General features: G+C 48.9%; 1 protein-coding gene across 1 annotated transcript in view; it reads left to right on the top strand.

The window, feature by feature from the left end:
* The window catches only part of LOC140421177 (actin-binding protein WASF3-like), a 125,782-nt gene extending 109,282 nt beyond the window's left edge, over positions 1 to 16,500 (top strand). The window contains exons 10-11 of the mRNA XM_072505671.1: positions 6,570 to 6,952; positions 9,510 to 16,500. Of these exons, the coding sequence (XP_072361772.1) occupies positions 6,570 to 6,952; positions 9,510 to 9,667 (541 nt within the window). The 3' untranslated portion in view covers positions 9,668 to 16,500. The remainder of the gene's footprint in view (positions 1 to 6,569; positions 6,953 to 9,509) is intronic.
* The last annotated feature ends 4,543 nt before the right edge of the window (positions 16,501 to 21,043 follow it).

Genomic DNA, 21,043 nt, shown 5'->3' with positions numbered 1-21,043 from the left:
ACGTTCTTTTTTAATAACCCGCTTATTCCAGTTTTTCTTCCACAATAAAAGTCCACGCCTCATCCGCCGTCTCAAAGTAGTGGTGCCTCCCTTGATATGTGACCCACAGTCTTGCCGGTTGCAGCATTCCAAATTTTATCTTCTTTTTGTGAAGCACCGCCTTGGCCCGATTAAAGCTCGCCCTCCTTCTCACCATCTCCGCACTCCAGTCTTGATATACGCGGATCACCGCGTTCTCCCACCTACTGCTCCGAGTTTTCTTTGCCCACCTAAGGACCATCTCTTTGTCCTTAAAACGGAGGAATCTCACCACTGTGGCTCTAGGAATTTCTCCTGCTCTCGGTCCTCGCGCCATCACTCGGTATGCTCCATCCACCTCCAGCGGACCCGCCAGGGCCTCCGCTCCCATTAACGAGTGCAGCATCGTGCTCACATATGCCCCGACGTCTGCTCCTTCTGCACCTTCAGGAAGACCAAGAATCCTTAAATTATTCCTCCTCGCGTTATTCTCTAGCACCTCCAGTCTTTCCACACATCGTTTATGGTGTGCCTCGTGCATCTCCGTCTTCACCACCAGGCCCTGTATATCGTCCTCGTTCTCGGCAGCCTTTGCCTTCACGACCCGAAGCTCCCGCTCCTGGGTTTTTTGCTCATCCTTTAGCCCTTCGATCGCCTGTAATATCGGGGCCAACAGCTCCTTCTTCATTTCCTTTTTAAGTTCTTCCACGCAACATTCCAAAAACTCTTGTTGTTCAGGGCCCCATGTTAAACTGCCACCTTCCGTCGCCATCTTGGTTCTTGCTTACCTTCCTTGCCGCTGCTCCAAAGGATCCACTGCAATCTGGCCACTTCCCTCTCCTTTTTCCATCCGTTTCCAGGGGGGATTCCCTTCTGGTTTACCGCACAGTGCTTCTAGCCGTTAAAATTGCCGTTGGGGCTCTTATTAAGTGCCCAAAAGTCCGTTCCACCGGGAGCTGCCGAAACGTGCGACTCAGCTGGTCATCGCCGCACCCGGAAGTCGCTTTGTTTCTTTTTCTGATAACGTGCTGTTTCCTAATGTCTGGGTCTGAGCTGAAAGTAGACAACGTGCTACCACACCTTTGCCTCTGACAGTCTCAGGTCTGTCACTACGGGTACATGGGAATGCGGCAGACTGAATCGGCAAGCTGAAATTTCTCCCTTCCTTTGGGCATTAGACTCTACAATGCTTGATGTTAATCCTGTGATAACATACCTGAGCTTCAGATCTCATGTCACAGAGAATACTGGGGTAAACCTGTATCCTACCACCCTCTGGTGGAGAGTGTTATATGTTAATTTATTTTAAAAAGTATCTTTATTTGACATATTTTGGAAATTTTCTCAATACAATAATAACCCCAAACTAAGACCCCCCCCCCCCCCCCCCCCCCGAAACCCTCCCCAACAGTCAATGGTAACCAACTCCCGAAAGTGCACGATGAACAAACCCCAACAATTGTAGAACCCCTCCTTCACCCCCCTCAGCTCAAATTTCACCTTTTCCAGGGTCAAAAATTACAGCAGGTCTCCCCGCCACACTGAGGCACAGGGTAGAGCAGCTGACCTCCACCTCAACAAGACCTGCCTACGAGCGATCAGCGAGGTGAAGGCCAAGACATCTGTCCCGCACCTACCTGCAGCTTGCGTCGGTCCGACATCCTGAATATGACTTCTAGGGGACCGGGCTCCACATCTACATGTAAGAATCCCAAGATGGTGCTGAACACCGCCCTCCATAACTTTCCAGCTTCGGACAGGACGAAAACATATGCATATAGTTCGCGGGGCCCCTCCCACATCGCTCACAGACATCCTCCACCCCATTGAACAGCTGGCTCATCTTTGATTTTATGAGGTATGCCCTGTGTACAACCTTCAGCTGTATCAGCCCAACTTCGCACACGAAGTCGAGGTGTTCACCCTCCGCAACACCTCACACCATGGTCCCTCCGAACCCCCCCTCCCCCCCCCCACTGCTGACAGATCAGCTTGTCCACCCCCTTGAACAACAACTTAGGCGGAAAGACCGACAGACATTGGAACAAAAACAGGTGTTGTGACAAAGAATTCATTTTAACTGCCTGCACCCGGCCCTCCGCAGCACCTCCATGTGCTTAGTGAACTGTCACTCAAACTCCCCGCCCATCACCTTGGTCAGAATTCCCACTGTGAGGGGAGCGGCCCCCCATGGCAATCAAACTTCCACCATCTTCCTTTCCACCAGAGTCACCAACTTACTCGACGGCGGACTTTCACTCGCCCCCTTCTTTCCGGTGCCCTTCTTCAGGGACTTGGACATCTCCCTCCTTCCTTATACCTTCCTGCACCAGCTAATTCAAAAATTGCTCCTGTAACCAGGCATCAAGCAGGAGCCACCTAACATGCGACCTCCACCTACATGCCGCCACCGGAAAACCAGTGTTACACTTTACTATACTGGGCCTCTCAGATATCTGAATGTGATTACTTCAAAAGTCTTATTCTAAGGTTTGCACTCAGAATAGACCAGATTTAGGGACCCCAACATCAGGATCAACCACCTCTAAGTCAGGTCAGCTATTGTTAGATGCAAAGTCCTTTTGTTCTGCTGCAACAACACCAGAATCCCCTATTGCACTAATATACGCTATCATCCATTGGAAATTTTGAGTTTAATTACTAGCTGTTATTGAGTTAGAAGAAGTTTTATGCTACTTCTAATACAATGATTCGAGACTTCCCAAAATGATTTAAACTGAAATCTTTATCATCATCAGCCGAGCAAACCACACGATTGTCAGAGCAGCTAGGGATTGGTAATAAATTTCACCTTGCAGACAACCCCAGGTATACAGGAAAAACATTGACTTTTAAAGTTGTGAGTGCAGGTAGGAAAGGCTTTAAAAAGACAGTGATCTTAGTCATTGGCAAGAGATTGATTGCCGATCTAAATTTATCATTAAGAGAGTCAGTCGAGAGGTGAGGAAGCATTTATTCTCAGAGTTGTTGGTATTTGTCATGCTTTGTCACAAAACGCATATGAGACAGAGGCCATTCCATCTTTCCGGAGAAACATTTGAAGCAGAGAAAAATTCAAGGCTTATAGGGAGAGAATAGGGCAATGAGAATATTTTTGGATTGCTTTAACAAGGACCCATCACAAACACACTGGGCCAAATAACCATCTCCTTTGTTTGGAACATCAGTTGTTCCCTGGCTTCTCCTGGAGACTGCTTTACAACTAAGGAAAAAGAGAGATTTGTGTGATGACTTTTGACCCAGAAGCAGTACAGTGAAGAACATTTGTAATTCCTTTTAAATGTCTGTGGTATTCTGTAATTGTTTCTAAGAAGGTCTGAAAATGACTTTTAAGAGTTTGCATCAATTCTAAAGGGACCAATTGTATTTTCTTGAACAATAGTGGTGGCAAGGTGACACAGTGGTTAGCACTGCTGCCTCACAGTGCCAGGAATCCAGTTCAATTCCGGCATTGGGTGACTGTGGGACGTTTGTACGTTCTTTCCATGTCTGCGTGGGTTTCCTCCGGGTGCTCCGGTTTCCTCCCATAGTCCAAAGATGTGTGGGTCAGGTGAATTGCCATGATCAGTGCACGGATTATAGGGACATAGCTTGGGAGTGGACCTAGGTAGAGAGTTCTGTTGGAGGGTTGGTGCAGACTCGCTGGGTAGAATGACCTCCTGCATGGTAGGTATTCTATTTATGAATAAGAAATACTGGCTACCCTTAACCTGGAAGGGAGTTAGCATACAAATGCCGTGTGGCTGGCACAAAGGGGAGCAGCAACAGAGGGGAACATAAAAGGCACATTTATAAAGAGCTGTATATCTGTAAAGCAGTTAAACAGGACAGAACACTAAAGACTGGGTTAGAGCAGAGATTGTGAATTGGCCAATTTTATAAAAGAGCCTCTGGGCAATCATTGCCTTCAAGACCATCTTGAACCAAGCTAAGAAATTTCTGCAGGAATGTGCCATTTGGGTGAAGACAGTCTCTGGGGACCTTTATGGGATACAGCTGGTGGTGAACCTAACTTGTGGTCTGAATCGATTGAGTGGGAAAATGAGAGATCCTTTATATAATTTAAGACTTATCCGGATCGGCACATGAATAGACGGGGTATAGAAGGATACAGGCGGTTGGTCTAGATAAGACACGTGATCGGCGCAGGCTTGGAGGGTCGAAGGGTCTGTTCCTGTGCTGTATTGTTCTTTGTTCTTTATAACAGAGGCTGCGTGATAGAACTTTGGAACTGCACATGATGCCACATGTCTGTGGGCAGGGATGCAGGTTGTTATAATCTCGTTAGAAACTGATAGCTTTTGAAGAGAAATTCAAACTTCCAGTTAACAGCTGAAAGAAGGACACACAAGCTGTCACATTTTAAAACTTTCATTATAACACATAGCTGCAAAATACCATTGACTAAGCACTATTTATTTTTTGTAGACAAATTATACTACAGAAAAGAGGGTCCCTGTTAACTTATAGCAGTACTACAAACCCATGTGTATACATTACACTATTCCTTCATTGGATGCTTCATTTTCCAGGAACCAGTCTAAAATTGTTTTCAGCTCCTGAAGACTTCCTTCTGACTTTCCCAGCTAAGTAACATCTGATTGTAGAATTGACACTTACTATGAGAGTAGATGTTAGTGCAGATACTTTTTCTCTAGCTCAAGCTAGGCAAATCTTCCAGCCTTCTGTAAATTCTCATGAATTCTGAAACTCAATCTAGCACAAATTCCCACCCATGTTCTGCATGGTGAATAATAGAGTCAGCATTTTCTCTGTTTCAGATGCAGGATTGGCTGCCTCCGTCTCTTGCTCTCCGCCTCAAGTGGCCACAGACCACTCAAAACAGACTGCTGTCTGTGATGTATTCATTGATCTTGTGGGAAAACATATTTCCTGATTCTAAAAAGGGCTTACATTGCCCTCATCCCCATGAGAATGTGAAACACATTAGCATTGTTTGTACAGTAGGTAGAATTGCTAATTAGCCATCTTTGATCCCAACTCCCTTTTCTCCTGGAATTAATTGGACAATCCCTGCACAACATATTGTAATCCAATGCCTCTAAGACTTTTCTAGGTTTTGAGGGACTCAGGGTTTACTCGTGGTATACTCAGAGACTGTTGCTATTGTCTTCTCAGTAAAATATCAGTAAATATCTTCTCAGTAAAACAATCCATGCCATCCATTGATTCCTGACAATCAAAGCAACCAGGCCTACTATCAAGAAGACTGCAGACCAGGTCACAAAACCCCCTTCATAATATAATCGTGAGAATAAGCTTTATTGTCACAAGTAGGCTTACATTAACACTGCAATGAAGTTACTGTGAAAAGCCCCTATGTACCCTAAACTTAAAGCTACGGTCCCAAAGTATCATAATCTTATAAACTTCATAAGAAGTTTAGGGAGGCACAGTAGCACAGTGGTTAGCACAGTTGCTTCACAGCTCCAGGGTCCCAGGTTCGATTCCTGGCTTTGGTCACTGTCTGTGCGGAGTCTGCACGTTCTCCCCGTGTCTGCGTGGGTTTCCTCCGGGCGCTCCAGTTTACTCCTACAGTCCAAAGATATGCAGGTTAGGTGGATTGGTCACGCTAAATTGCCCTTGGATTAGGTGTGATTACTGGGTTACGGGATAGGGTGGAGGTGTGGCCTTAAGTGGGCTGCTCTTTCCAAATGCTGGTGCAGACTCGATGGGCCGAGTGGCCTCCTTCTGCACTGTAAATTCTATGATTCTATAATTGTAAGCGTGTGCTTGTGGTTGTATAAGACCTTTCTTTATTGTATCAACTGCTTAAAATAAAATTGACTGTTAATTCATATTTAATTTGCAATGGTTCTGATTGTGTTAAAGTAAAAGTTACAAAAAGTGAAATATTGGTTATTTCTTCTTTTGGGAGCCATTTGGATTGATTTACTTATTTTGGTTTTAAGGTTCCTCTATATAGATCATAAAATGTGTAATGGTTTCAAAATAAAGAAAACTTAAGTTAAACTTAATTTGATAAACAATAGGGGCGGGATTCTCCCAGCCTGGGGCCTGGCCGGAGAATCCCCGCGAATGGGCCACGCCGCCCCGACACCGGCACGCGATTCTCCGCAGAGCTGAGAATCGGCACCATTGGCGCCGCCGTGGTTGGCGTGGCGCGGTCACGGGCAGCTCTATGCGGCCGGCCTGCCGATTCTCCGGCCCGGATGGGCCGAGCAGCCATAGGAAAAGAATCGAGTCCCGCCAGCACCGTTCTAACCTGCCCTGGGCCAGCGGGACCTCGGCATTGAAGGGTCCGGGGGGGGGTGGTGGGGGGGGGGGGGGGGGGGGGGGGGGGGGGGAGCGGCCCGTTCACGCCGTCGGGCGTGGACACACTGCCGCGGGATTGGAGAATCCCGCTCAATATTTTTGCAGTGAAATACCCTTTTTAGTTCTTTTGTTTCTTTCTTGTAATTTTATCTGGTTATTCCACTGCAGCCACTGTGTCTGTGATATTTGGCTAGCAAGTAAGTGTTGACTAATATTTCTAATGTTTTTTACAGCGCACAGCCAGCACAGTTGGCAGAATATTATCCTCCTCCTGCCCCTGCTCCTCCTCCTCCACCCCCTCCCCTCATTCCATCTGCCCAAACTGCGTTTGACAGTCCTATTTCTGCACCTCCCCCTCTAGCGCTCAGTTCGGTGGCAGCTGTAGGCCGCACATATACCCCCTCACCCCCCCCACCTGCACCCCCATTATCTTATACCCCTTCCCCTCCTGGTCCTCCTGCTGCACCCCCTCCTCCTCCACCTGGCCCACCCCTTTTGGTCCCATCCCCACTACACTCTGCCTCACCACCCACTGCAGTTGAAATAAAGAAAGCCCAAGCAACTCTGATGCCAATTAGTGATGCTCGAAGCGATCTACTTGCTGCTATTCGGAGAGGTGAGTGGTAATTCATTTTAGCTAATTTTTAAAGTTCAGGAGACTCAGATAGACGTTTGTCAAGAGTCAGGTCAACCCCCCCTCTTCCTCCAGGAAGTAGCGAAAGTGCAGAGCAGCGCACTATTTGGTGTTTTTACTCAAATGATATCGTTTTTTGCATCTCCTTTTAAAAATCGCAGTCAATATAATTATTAACATTGACATTCTTTGCTTTGTTTCTGCTTCAATTTTAATATTTTAGTTTAAATCAATGAATTTGGACTGTATTATCAAAGAACACTTTGGAGTTACTGAATCTGACAACTTAGCTCTTCTACACCAATACTCATGGATGCCCTCCTTAACCCCAGGACATCCGAGCAATTGATTTCATTTGAACTGTTGGACAGTTCTTCCTGGCCAGCTGTACCAGTGAGGCCAGCTATTTTGAAAGCAGTTTTCCCATCTTATCTTTCTGGCTCTGTGTTAGCGATAAGCAGCTTCAAGCCGATCTGCAAGAGAAAAAAATGCCAATTCCATTCTTATAGATTAGGTCCTCACTGATCAAAGCCTTGGTCTGTTTCAACTGAGTTTGACACATGTTGTCATCTGAGTTGAAAGGTCATGAATTAATGGCCATGATTCAGTGGCCATGTTGCACTCGGGTGAGAGCACAATATGGCTGGTAAATCCCGGGTGAAGCCGCCCGCTGGCCTCTCGGCAGCCTTCTCGCCTCAAGGGATCAACCTAACTCCCGCGAGTCGTTGGAATGGGAACCCCGCCCAAAAAGGGTGGGACCAAATGGCACTTGCTAAAGTAGGTCTTAAACCTACTTAAGGCCTGCCTACCTGAGATATTCCGGCCTCCCTCGATCTACCGGCCTCCCCATGGAGGCTGCAGTCGGGCGCCGATCAGTGCTGGTCCACAAGAACGTGGACCAGGTGAAACGGCACTCGGGGGGGACGGACCCTGGCCCTCCCTCTTGAATGTGGGCATATTGGCACTACTAGCAGGCACCTTGGCACTGCCACCCTGGCACTGCCAAGGCGCCCAGGTGGCAGGAGCACTGACATGGTGGCAATGCAAGGGTGCCACGGGGCAAGGGTCAGGGCCAGTGGCCATGCCCATAAAAGGAGATTGGAGGAGGAGTTTGAAGGGTGGGGGGTGTGCAGGCCAGGTAAGAAGGGCCCTCTGGGAGGTTGGCGTGGGTGGCGGTCCTGGAGGGGAAGGGGTGCTGTAAGGGGGCTTGAGGGGGTCTGAAAAAGAGGGGAGCCCCCAGGGACCCCATAGCAGAGTGTCCTCACTTGGGGAGGTGTGGGGTAGTGCCCATTGTGTGTGTGGATGGGGGGAGGGTGACATTGCCCATGGGTGAGGTACAAGCTCACTTAGACGTCGAGGCACCCTTTCAAAATGGCAGCCTAATCGTGGAGTTCAGCTCCCCAGTGTTAAAAATATTTAAAGTGTGGGCTAAACCGGTGAGAAACTCTCCAGGGCCCAAAAAAGAGATGTTGAGTGCGATCCAACAGCCACGCTGCGACCATTATCTATAAAGTGGCCTTCCCGAGAAATTCATTCTATTTCAATTTTTGATATAAAGAGCTGCCCCCCACATCCCTTTTTATTCCTAAATTCTTTGGGAGGGATTCTCCATTCCCTGATGCCGAATTCATAATCGGCGATTGGGCAGAGAATCCCTTTTTTCGATGGAATCGGTGGCGCCGCCTGTTTTTGGATACTCCGCCCCCTCCAACGCGGCATCATCGAGGAGCAAGGCGCACGCCGTTGGGACGGCCTCAGGACGTTACCTGAAGACCCTCCCCGATGCGCCGAGTTCCCGACCATGCGGTTGACTCATGGTCTCAGCGGTCGGGAACCCGGTGTGGCGGCTGCGGAATGTGTCCAGCGCCGCCAACAGTCGGGCGGGAGCTGTGCTGCTGAGGGGGGGGGGGAGACTGGTGGGAGGTGGCCTGAGGGTGGCGAGCGTGTGTCTAGGGGGGCATTATCTGGCAGGTCATGGCCGGCGCCATGTTGCACAGCGCGACTGCTGCAGGTCGTCGCCGTGCACATGCGTGGCCATGGACCTGCCAATTCCCCAGGTATTTATAGCGGGAAAACCGTGCATTTTACATGGTGCGGCTGCTAGTCCTTCACCGGTCGGAGCATTTATGCTGCGGCCTTGCTGATTATTCCCACGTAAAGCGCCATGGATCCTCCCCAAAATCGTAGAATTCAGCCCTTTATTTTTATATATTTTTTCTTGCCATTTGGACCCTTCACCATCGTGAATAGTTTGCCTGAACTAAATATGTAAATTCCTTTCATAGCCTTGAAAACCTCAAATGAGTAATCTGAATTCTGTTTTCCCAAACTAAACAAACATACCTTCCTCAATATTTGCTCATAATTTAAACCCACAATCATCTTCACTCCTGCCATGTTACAATTATCAATCATTTTTCAGTTTATACCATATTGCTTTTTTAAAAAATGTGTTTCCTGCAAAATGTCCCACATTAAAGTGACAAGAGTATGAATCGTAGACAGAAGCCGTGTAATCAGACCTCATTGCCCATTGCAGGAATTCAGCTTCGAAAAGTGCAAGAACAACGAGAGCAAGAAGCAAAGAAGGAACCCGTTGGGAATGATGTCGCAACCATCCTGTCCCGTCGGATTGCAGTGGAGTACAGCGAGTCTGATGATGACTCAGAACTGGATGAGAACGAGTGGTCTGATTAACAAGTTAATTCAGTAACGTTCTATGGGATGACCCAGCCCACAAGGTTATTTGTTTGTCTTTCATGGAGTGGTTGGTAACTGCAGTTACATTTACATGGTTTTAGTTGATGCATCAGCTCAACGACACCCAAGCAAAGCACACGTAGAAGTATGTAAAATACATCATGTTGTTCACCTGGTGTAAGATGCCACATGTTTCTATGAGCATGGCTTTGGTTCTTCTCCATGATTTAGACTATGCTTCTGTGAACAGGTCATAGGGTTGTGTATTTTAAATGACCGTACACATCCAATGGTATTTAGTATATTTGAGAGAAATGTCTATATCTAATCACTGGCCACTGTCAGTGTTTAGGATTCCTTTTGGTTGACCTAAAATCTATGTAACACCAAAAAAATGAGATCCCTCTGTATTTCAGACATTGATTATCAATATTCTGCCTCCTCCTTAAAGAGTACATTTATAATATAAACATGAAAGGCATTTTTCTGTCATTTGACTATAAAATAATTGGTAAATGTTAGAGATTCTAATCTATAAATCAGTATTCCTTGGTGCTGATGGTATTAATTGATGTTCTACATTCCAAGATTGCTATCTTCTGAAGTTAAAGGTCAACAACATTATCGGCACTGACAATCGAGAGGTAACTTCACTTTGCATTTCATTGTATGAATATGAGTAATACCTGATGCTGTTCAATTAATTTTGAGAATAATTCATCAGTGGGGTCAGATAATTGATGTGAATCACTTGCATTTTGGTCTAGTAACTGCCTTGCAGTTACAGAGATATTTATATGTGTAATTGTTGGTATATTTGATAAAATGCTGGTTGAGAGTAAATGTTTGAAGAACACCAGTGTATGTGTTTTAAGACCAAGATCTCAGATAATTAACTCTTAAGGAGGTAGCCCTTCAAATTGACACATCAGTGCTGATCATTTAAGAGGGCAGTACGCTCAGGCCAGTGAAAATAGTATTGCCTGCATAGTGTGATGTTTGGGATTAGTCTCCTTTTAAACTGAAGTCAGGTTTGCAAATGGGGCGGAGTAGCATATTTCTGGAGGGCTAAATATAAAACTTGGTCTAGATTTCCATTTCTATTCTTCCCAAATTCACAGAAACATTATTCAAATGAGGAATACCTGTATACCTAGCTTAGCTCTTCTCTCGAAAACCTAAATTTCTCGATTGAAGCATCTTCACTGATTCAAAAGTATTTGCCACTATCATACCTATTCAACTGTTAATCATTCTTTCTATAAAGACCTTTCCAACACCGGCCGCGATTTGCTGGCCTTGTTGCGCCCGGGATGCACCAAAGCCATCAGATTTCACGAGAGGCCCCTTGTGAGATTTAACGGTCTTGTTATGCCTTGCGAGATCTGACGAGATCTCGTGAGCGTCTGGGGCGGGATCCAGATTTGCATATTCAAGCATGCAGTAAGGCTCACTTGAATATGTTCACACCGGGGTTACCCAAGGCGCAGATTCTAACGCACGTGCCACACAGACCCAGAGCGAGCGCCATTTTGCACTGGTCTCCACCAACGTGGACCAGGCATTCCGGCACTTGGGGAGGGGCTCCCAGGCAACCGGGGGTGGTCGGGCTCTGGGCAGGATGGTACCCTGGCATCCCTGATGCCGCTTGGGCAACCTGGCTATGCCATCTGAGTGCCACCCTGGCACTGCCAGTGTGCCCAATTGGCACTGCTAGGCTGGCAGGGGTGGGCCAGGCTGGCAGTGCCAAGGTGCCCGAGTGACATCTTGTCCTTGCCGGTGTCCGGGGGTGCCCTGTCCTTATGAGTTGGGGTGAGATCTTCCCAGTCGGCTAGGTAAACTGTTTCTACTCATAATCTATTCACATCTGATTCTTATCTAAATCGGCTTCAAATCATTGCGAGAGATGGATTTCATCCAGCCTTTTGAATACTGGCTACTGCTGTTTCTAGGCAGATTTCTAACTGTTGCTGGGCAGGTCACATCCAATAATGCTTTGTTAAATTTGTTTTTCTGCTGTTGCTAGGCAAATCCAAGACTATCTGATAAAGGGTATAGAATATGTTTTAGAAAGTGTAGTTAATTTAGAACAGCCCTGATTTACCCACTCACTGCCCGTCCATAAACAGAAAGGTATTCTTGATTTGTTTTGTGTGATTTCCCCCTGGATAAGTGGTGGTGTGTTTGAAATGAAAAAAATGAAATGAAAATCGCTTGTTGTCACAAGTAGGCTTCAAATGAAGTTACTGTGAAAAGCCCCTAGTCGCCACATTCCGGCGCCTGTTCAGGGAGGCTGGTACGGGAATTGAACCGTGCTGCTGGCCTGCTTTGGTTTGCTTTAAAAGCCAGCGATTTAGCTTTACCCCCAACCCTTCAGTTTAGGAGTGATCCAATCCTCTATAACGCAGAAAATTTGAGAAAGGGTAAAATTAGAGGGTTGGCTTATTTTACACACACTTAAAAATGTGGGAAGTAGGTTCGCAGCATCTGCACATTTGCAGTCATACAACAAAAGAGGGATAAGGGAGGAAAGAAGAAGGTTCAGGGCCAAGGCCACAGACAAAAAATAAGAATTATGGTTTCACGTGAACCCAGAGTCAAAAAACCTAATGGTATAATCCTTCAGAAATTAGTAGCCTGAAACTGTTGCAGAGTGATCCGACTTTCCAGAGCAAGGACGTATATGAGAAGGCACGTAGAGATCAATTAGTCAAGAAGGCACAGATACAGAAGTGCAGATGTTCCAGCAGAATATGGTATAGATGAGGGCAAGCCTGGGCTAAGATCTTGGTTGTTGCCTGGTAGGTTCCTATTTCTGGATGGAGGAGAACATGCAGGAGATCTCAGAGATGCAGTAATCATGACCATCATCAAGAAATGCGACAAGTTCGACTTCAGTAACTGCTGTTGGCCACAGGCAAGGTCATCGCAAGAAATCTCCTTAATTCCTGAGGCCCTCTCCCTGTGGTTGAAGAGCTCCACCCAGAGCTGCAATGCGGATTCCGCCCACAGCAGACATAATTTTCATGCCGTGACAGCTGCAAGAGAAATGCAGGGAGCGCCATCCAACCCTTGTAGGTGGCCTTCATTGACCTCACAAAGGCCTTCGACACTGTCAGCTGCAAGGGATTATGTAGCATCCTCCTCCGTTCCGGCTGCCCCCATAAGCTTGTCACCATCCTCTGCCTGCTCCACGATGACATGACCCTGACCAATGGATTCACCACAAACGTTTTGGAATGGCGTCAAGCAAGGCTGCAAAATCGCACTAACACTCTTCGCCATCTTCCTTGCTGCAATGCTCCATCTCGCCTTCAACAAACTCCCTGCTGGAGTGGAGCTAAACTACAGAATAAATGGGAGTTTGTTCAATCTCAGCCACTTAAGGCCAGATCCAAGGTTGCTCCATCCTAATTGAAAAAATATTACTTTTTTTTAATGCCTCCTTGATTTTCTTTCTGGTTTGCTTGTAGCCCTGTCCTGGATATTAGTCTGTTCATTCCTGGAGACTTGAGGGCAATTCTGGAGGGTTGACAACTCCTAAGGATCTAGCATTTTCTGTGACCCACATTTCCCCTTTCATGACTGCAGTTTCAATCGGACGCTAAATTAAGAGGACTACAGGCCTGATTGGGTGAGCAGTCATTTCACATTGAAGTATTAATGTCGACAGCAAACTGGGAAGTTAAAAGCACTGAATCCCTTCAATTTTAAATTAAAAGAAAGATAGCAAAAAAAAATTCTGCTTTGTCTGGAGAATTCCGAGAGAGTATGAAACAGGACTTGCGGCAAACAGTTTCCGATGCTCCCGGGCTCTCCTTGAAGACGTAATCTGGCCGTGAACCAGATTAGCATGTTAAAATTCTCCTTTAATTATGCAGGATCGGCATTAAGCCAAATTCTCCCAGCTCCTGCAATTCCCGCGGGCACGGATCAGTACTGGTCTCCACAAACATAGACTCGGTGCAATGACCATGCTTGGGGCCTCGGAGGCCATTGTTACCCCCGGGTGGTCAGAGGGTGGTCTCACTGCCCAGCACACTGAAAGCGCCAACCAGATTGGCACTGGGGCAGTGCCAAGGAATGGAGCCTGAGGGGGCAGGGTATAGAGGGAGATCCCAGGGCTTGTAGGGAGACTCATTGAGAGGGTCAGCGATCCTTGGGTGGGGTGGGAGGAAGGGAGTCACACTGATGCATGTGTGGTATGGGAGTGGGGAGTGACCCAAACATTTAGTGGTGGGGGGGGAGGTTGACCTTCTGTGATCAAGGGTTGTGCGTGTTCCCCTTGTCTGCGGGGAGTCGCAATGTCTGTGGGGGAGGATAAGGGTGCCTTAACGTTGAAATCCAGGCCCCCTAATCTCTGAGGAGCCAGTCTTTAGGTCCCGCATACCTCATTCATGCCGCAAACCACCCCAACCTCCAAAAAAATGTCCAAGTGTTGGGTGGATTGCTGTTTGGATCGCACCGACTCACCCGACGGGAAACAAAATGTAAAAACCTTTTGGGAGAATTGTGCCTGAAACTAAAATAAAGCTAAACTTTAAAAGTATATATTTTAAAAATATGTGAACTTGTTGATCTTAGTGGAGAAATTTGACATACCACAAATATAAAATTAGCTTTTCAAGGCCAGTGAGAGTGTTTGGCATGAATAATGAAGCTAACGTACCATTTACAAACCTAGCTATATCTCATTGAATAAGATGCAACTTTTCCAAAGGTTTTTAAATAAGATTAACAGCCTAGGAATGGAAGTTCTTGTCAATGCTAAGATTACTGATAGCAGCTGTTGGAATTCCAGGTTATTTGGTATATGTGTGGACCCCCAATGTTGGTGTCAATTTCAGTGGAATGATGACAGTAAATGCTAACCATTTTGCAGTCATTACCACTGCAGGCACTGGGTGAATGCTTAATTGTGTAATGATACCAGGAATGGGAATGGTGGGGAGGGCACAATAGGCAGTTCTCAGCTTGACTAGGTAATAGTCGGTTACCCAAAAAGTATACATAGAACAGAATCCTGGACCATTATATGAGATTCAGGGCCTAGACTTTCATGGTTGAGACAGGTACTGAGAGCTGGGAATTTTCTTGTCCCCCACAGTTCAATTTCCATTTTGGAGGCATCCGGCTGCCCTATTTTTGTGTTGGGGAGTTGGGCATGGATGGAGATGGGCCCATCACCTCTAGAGACAGGCCAGAGATGGAAACGGGCCCAGAGATAGACGCGGACCACAGCAGATGCAGCCTGGTTCAGGGCCTGTCTTTGTGAATGAGAACATTGGTGCTTGAAACAATAAATAACACAATGCAGATGCGTTTTATGTTCATCTCACCTCCCAGCCATCTTCACTCACTCTCATATATTTGCCTAAATGTTGCATCCTGCATCCACCTCCATATCGGCCCTCTTTGGAACCACGAAAATCCAACCACAAGACTCAGTATGCAAAAGACTTAAAGAGATTGATTTGGGAGGGTTTGCTAATTTATACCTCAAGTCAAGACAAATCGAATGTATTCAATCAAGTACTGGGAATATGTAGGATGATAAATACAGGTGTTCAGAACATTTTAAATGAGTTAACAAGGCAATCCAAGCTGAAGCAAGAGGGAAAAATGAACCACTAAATCCACAGTGAGGAAGGCGAGTGGGAGTGTGTTCTGCTTGGAAGAATACAGAAACATCCAAACGCACTTCAAAACAGAGCCAAAGGACAAGAGGTTGAATGAAATCAATGTAACAGCTGACACTAAGAAAGTTTTAAAAATTCTATTCATGGGATGCAGGCATTGTCGGGCACGCCTGCATTTGTTGCCCATCCCTAATTGTCCTGGAGAAGGTGCAGTCCGTGTGGTGTAGGTATACTCACAGTGCTGTTAGGGAGCAATTTCCAGGATTCTGACCAACGAAAGTCAAGGAAAAGTGATATCCGAGCCAGGATAGTTTGTGGCTTGGAGAAGAGCTTGGTGTTACTCCCACGGGGTGTCAAAGCGTTGTTGAAGAAGGCTTGATGGATTGTTGCAGTGCATCTTGCTGATGGTACACTGCTGCTACTGTGTGTTGGTGTTGGAGGGAGTGAATGTTTAATGAATAGATGTGTTGCCAATCAAGTGAACTGCTTTGTCATGGTTGGTGTTGAGTTTCTTGAAAATCGCTTATTGTCACAAGTAGGCTTCAATGAAGTTACTGTGAAAAGCCCCTAGTCGCCACATTCCGGCGCCTGTTCGGGGAGGCTGGTACAGGAATTGAACCGTGCTGTTGGCCTGCCTTGGTCTGCTTTCAAAGCCAGCGATTTAGCCCTGTGCTAAACCAGCCCCTTTGAAACTGCACGGAAACAGGCAAGTGGAGCGTATTCCATCAGACTCCTGGCTTGTGCCTTGTTAATGTGGACAGATATCCTTCGCACAGATATGCTGGGTACCCCCATCATTGAGGATGGGGATATTTGCGAAGCTGCTTCCACCAGATCATTGATTAATTGTCCACCACTGGACAATTATGGATGGGGCAGGACTGTAGAGTTTTGATCTTATGTGTTGGTTGTGTAATTGCTTAGCTCGATCTATCGCATGCTGCTTCTGCTGTTTGACATGCAAGTATTCCTGTGTTGTAGCTTCAAGATATTGACACCTGGGGCGAGAATCTAAGGACCCCCCGCCGGGGCGGAAAATCGCCGGGGGCTGGTGTGAATCCCGCCCCGGCGGTTGCCGAATTCTCCGGCACCGGAGATTCGGCGGGGGCGGGAATCGCGCCGTTTGGCGCCCCCCCCCCCCGCGATTCTTCGGCCCGGATGAGCCGAAGTCCCACTGCTAGAATGCCTGTCCCGCCGGCGTGGATTAAACGACCTCTCTTACCGGCGGGACAAGGCGGCGCGGGCGGGCTCCGGGGTCCTGGGGGGGGGCGCGGGCCGATCTGGCCCTGGGGGATGCCCCCACGGTGGCCTGGCCCGCGATAGGGGCCCACCGATCCGCGGGCGGGCCTGTGCCGTGGGGGCACTCTTTTCCTTCGGCCTTCGCCACGGTCTCCACCATGGCGGAGGCGGACGAGATTCCCTTCACAGCGCATGCGTGGGGATGCTGTGAGCGGCCGCTAACGCTCCCGCGCATGCGCCGCCCGGCAATGTCATTTCCGCGCCAGCGGGCGGGGCACTCAAGGTTAGGGCTTGGCCCCCCAAGATGTGTAGGATTCCGTATCTTTGGGGTGGCGCGATGCCGGACTGTTTAGCGCCGTTTTGGGCGCCGGTCGGCGGACATCGCGCCGATACTGGAGAATTTCGCCCCTGATTTCTAGGTGTGCCTGGTGCTGCTCCTCGCATACTCTTCTGCACTCTTCATTAAACCAGGGTTGATTCCTTGGCTTTATGCTAATGGGAGTGATATGCCCGGGCCATGAGGTTACAGATTGTATTTTGAATATGATTCTGCTGCTGACGATGGCCCACAGCGCCTCATAGATGTCCAATTTTTAAATTTCTGAACCGGTTCTGAATCTTGCCCATTTAGCACAGTGGTAGTATCACACAACACGATGGTGAGCATCCTCAGTGTAAAGCTGGGACTTCATTTCCACAAGGACTGTACGGTGCTCACTCTTACCAAAAGAGTCACAGACAGAAGCACCTGCAACAGATAGTTTGGTGAGAACAAAGTCAAGTTGGTTTTTCCCTCTTGTTGGTTCCCTCAGCACCTGCTGCAGCCCTGACTGGCAGGTAAGTCCTTCAGGATTTTGCCAGCTTGGTCAGTAATGCTGTTACTGAGCAACATTTGGTGTTGGACATTGAGGTCCGCCACCCAGAGTACATTCTGTACCCTTACCACACTCAGTGATTTTTTCCAAATAATGTTCAAGATGGAGGCGTATTGGTTCACCAGCTGAGGGAGGGCAGTAGGTAGTAATCAACAGGAGGTTTCCTTATCCATGTTTGACCTGATGGCATGAGACTTTGTGAGCTCCAGAGTCAATGTTGAGGACTCGCAGGGCAACCTCCGCACGACTGTATACCAGTGTGCCGTCACCTCTGTTGGATCTGTGCTTCCGGCAGAACATGACATTGCCAAGGATGGTGATAGTCGTGTCTGGGATATTGCCTGTAATGTATGATTTGGTAGGCATGACTATGTCAAGTTGTCCTTGACTAGTCTGTGAGACCGATAAAAGCCCCTAGATGGGTAGCACGATGGTCACAGTGGTTAGACCCGGGTTCAATTTGGGTCTTGGTGACTGCCTGTGTGGAGTTTGCACTTTCTCCTCGTGTCTGCCTGGGTTTCCTCTGGGTACTCTGGCTTCCTCCCACAATCCAACTAAATCCAGGTTAGGTGGATTGGCCATACTAAATTGCCCCTTAGTGTCCAAAGATCTGTAGGTTAGGTGGGATTATGGGTTTACGGGTATATGACAGGTGTGTAAGACTAGATAGAGTGCTCTATCAGAGGGCCGGTGCAGACTCGATGGGCCGAATGGCCTCCTTCTGCACTGTAGGAAATCTATGTTAGTAAGGAGGACTTTTCAGGGTCAACAGGGCTGGCTTTCCATTGTCGTTTCCGGTGTCTGGGTCAACGCTTAATAGTCCATACATTTGTATTGTTTTTTTATTTTTCTGTAACAGCTTGTCACAACTGAGTGGCTGCTGGGCCATTTCTTGTACAATAGTAGCAAGCTGGACACTCGAGAAAGAGAAGAACCTTAAAGGATGCGAATAAGAGATTAAAATACGAATGAACATAGATTGGAAATCTCCTTCGCTGACGGCGGGATTCTCTGATGCATATCCGCCTGTGGGTCTTCCAGCAGCATGGGATGGTTCCACTGGGAATTCCCATTGACAGAGAATCCCACCGTCAGCGAGAATCCCGCCCATAGCTAATGCACTCAAAATCATTTCAATCGAGAATTCACTTCAGGCGACTAATCCAAGCATATTCAGACTTCAGATCAACAAAATAGGTGTAGCAGGTATGCCGAAGTAACCAATTTTTCAAAACACGAACAAGAAGAAGAAAATGTTATCTGACAAGAGCAATTATATTTCAGGTCATTTTAAATGTACAGATTGAGATTTATTCGAGTGATATCTAGCGGCTGTATTCTCCTTGCAGTGTCAGAAAGGCCCAGGAGTGCCTTCAACAATAAGAGAACAACACAGCTACTGTCTATTATGATAATAGTGGTCAAATTAAACTATACTTCTCAAATTAAACTAACCATTCTTGATAAGCGAGGGGGGTGAAAGGTTATTGGGCTAGGCATGAATGTGAAGCTCAGGTTAAAATTAGATCAGCCATGATCTTATTGAATAGCGGAGAAGGCTCAAGGGTCCAGTTGGCCTATGTGGTAGTATGTATTGGGGGTCATGTGGGACTGGAAGCCCTAATGTCATTGGCTGACAGATCCCGGGTCCTGGTTGGCCGTTGACCTCAAGCTCCGCCCTGAAGGCAGAGTATAAGAAGCCGGAGTCTTCCCCCGCAGGCCAGTTTACTATCGAGCTGCGGGGGAACAGACACGCTTAATAAAGCCTCATCGACTTCACTCTATTCGTCTCATGGAGTCTTTGTGCGCTACAATTTATTAAGCGTGCCTAAAAAAAAAAGGACTATGGAGCTCAGGATCATTCCGGAATGCCTGAGGATCAGCCCCCACGCAGTGAACGCGGCAGCAGCCTTCAAGCACTGGCAGATTTGCTTCGAGGCCTACCTCAGAACGACCACCGGCCGAGTCTCAGAAGACCAAAAACTGCAGGTCCTGCACTCGAGGGTGAGCACGGAGATTTTCTCCCTCATCGAAGACTCGGACGATTTCCAGACGGCGTTCGCAGCACTGAAAAGTCTCTACGTTCGCCCAGTTAACCAAATCTACGCTCGCTACCAGCTCGCGACGAGACGGCAAGCTCCCGGAGAATCGATGGACGGGTTCTACGCCGCGCTGCTGATTTTGGGACGAGCCTGCAGCTGCCCGTCGGTGAACGCAAACGAACACACGGACATGTTAATGCGCGATGCTTTTGTGGCAGGTATGCAATCCTCCCAAATCCGCCAAAGACTTCTAGAAAAAGAGTCGCTAGGACTCTCAGAGGCACGGGCCCGAGCAGCCTCCCTAGACGTGGCCGCGCGTAATACCCGCGCCTACGGCCCCGACCACGCGGCAACCCATTGGGCCCCGTATGTACCCGTCGCGGCAAACCCCCTACCCCCCCCCCCCACAGGCTTGCGCAGTCCAAACGCCGAGTCGCACCGGGGGCGCCCGCTGTTATTTCTGCGGCCAGGCGAAACACCCCCGGCAGCGCTGCCCGGCCCGCGCAGCTATCTGCAAAAGCTGCGGGAAAAAGGGCCATTATGCGGTTGTGTGCCGGTCCCGCGAGGTCGCCGCCATCCCGGGAGCACAGGGAGCCCTGCAAGCAGTTTACGCGCCCCAACCCCCCCAGCACGCCATGTGCGACCCGCAGGCGCAGCCGCTCTGGGCCCCGGCCACCGCGGTCCCGGGAGAACTGGGAGCCCTGCACGCCATCTACGCCCCCCAACCCCCCTCCCCGCAGCCCATGTATGACCCGCCGCCGGCGCTACCGCTTTGGGTCCCGGCCAACACTCTCCACGGAGAGGAGGGAGTTTTCCGCGTCCCTAACGCCACCCTAACCCCCACCGCGCGCCCCACGCCTGACCCGCCGGCGCCACCTACTTGGGCCCCGACCACCGCTGTCCCCGGTGAGGGAGCTCCGCGCGGTCCTAGCGCTCGCGGCCCCACGCCTGACCCGCCGGCGCCGCCGACCTGGGCCCCGACCACCGCTGTCCCCGGTGAGGGAGCTCCGCGCGGTCCTAGCGCTCGCGGCCCCACGCCTGACCCGCCGGCGCCGCCGACCTGGGCCCCGACCACCGCTGTCCCCGGTGAGGGAGCTCCGCGCGGTCCTAGCGCTCGCTGTGAGGGAGCTCCGCGCGGTCCTAGCGCTCCCCAGCCCCCCCAGCACAGCATGTGCGACCCGCAGATGCCGCCATTTTGGGTCCCGGCCACCACGAGGGGAGGAGGGGCGCCAATGTGCGACCCGCAGGCGCCGCCATTTTGGGTCCCGGCCACCACGAGGGGAGGAGGGGCGCCGCCATCTTGGACCGCCCCAGACCTGTACGACGCGTGGGGGCGGCCATTTTGTCCACCCCCGCCGCCATCTTGTGACCCCCCAGCCACGTGCAATGTATGGGGGCGGCCATTTTGTTCATCCCCGACGCCATCTTGGACGGCAACAACGGACCCCACTCCACTACTACAACCACGGCTCGCTTCGATTACGCTCGATCAAGCTCGGCCCCGGACACTCCAGACGACGACGACAACGGTACTAATAAACGGCCACGAGACGCCATGCCTAGTCGACTCCGGGAGCA

This window comes from Scyliorhinus torazame, chromosome 5, assembly GCF_047496885.1.
Source record: "Scyliorhinus torazame isolate Kashiwa2021f chromosome 5, sScyTor2.1, whole genome shotgun sequence".
Lineage (NCBI taxonomy): Eukaryota > Metazoa > Chordata > Chondrichthyes > Carcharhiniformes > Scyliorhinidae > Scyliorhinus > Scyliorhinus torazame.
The sequence above is the reverse complement of the archived record's forward strand: the minus strand, read 5'-3'. Positions and strand labels throughout refer to the sequence as shown.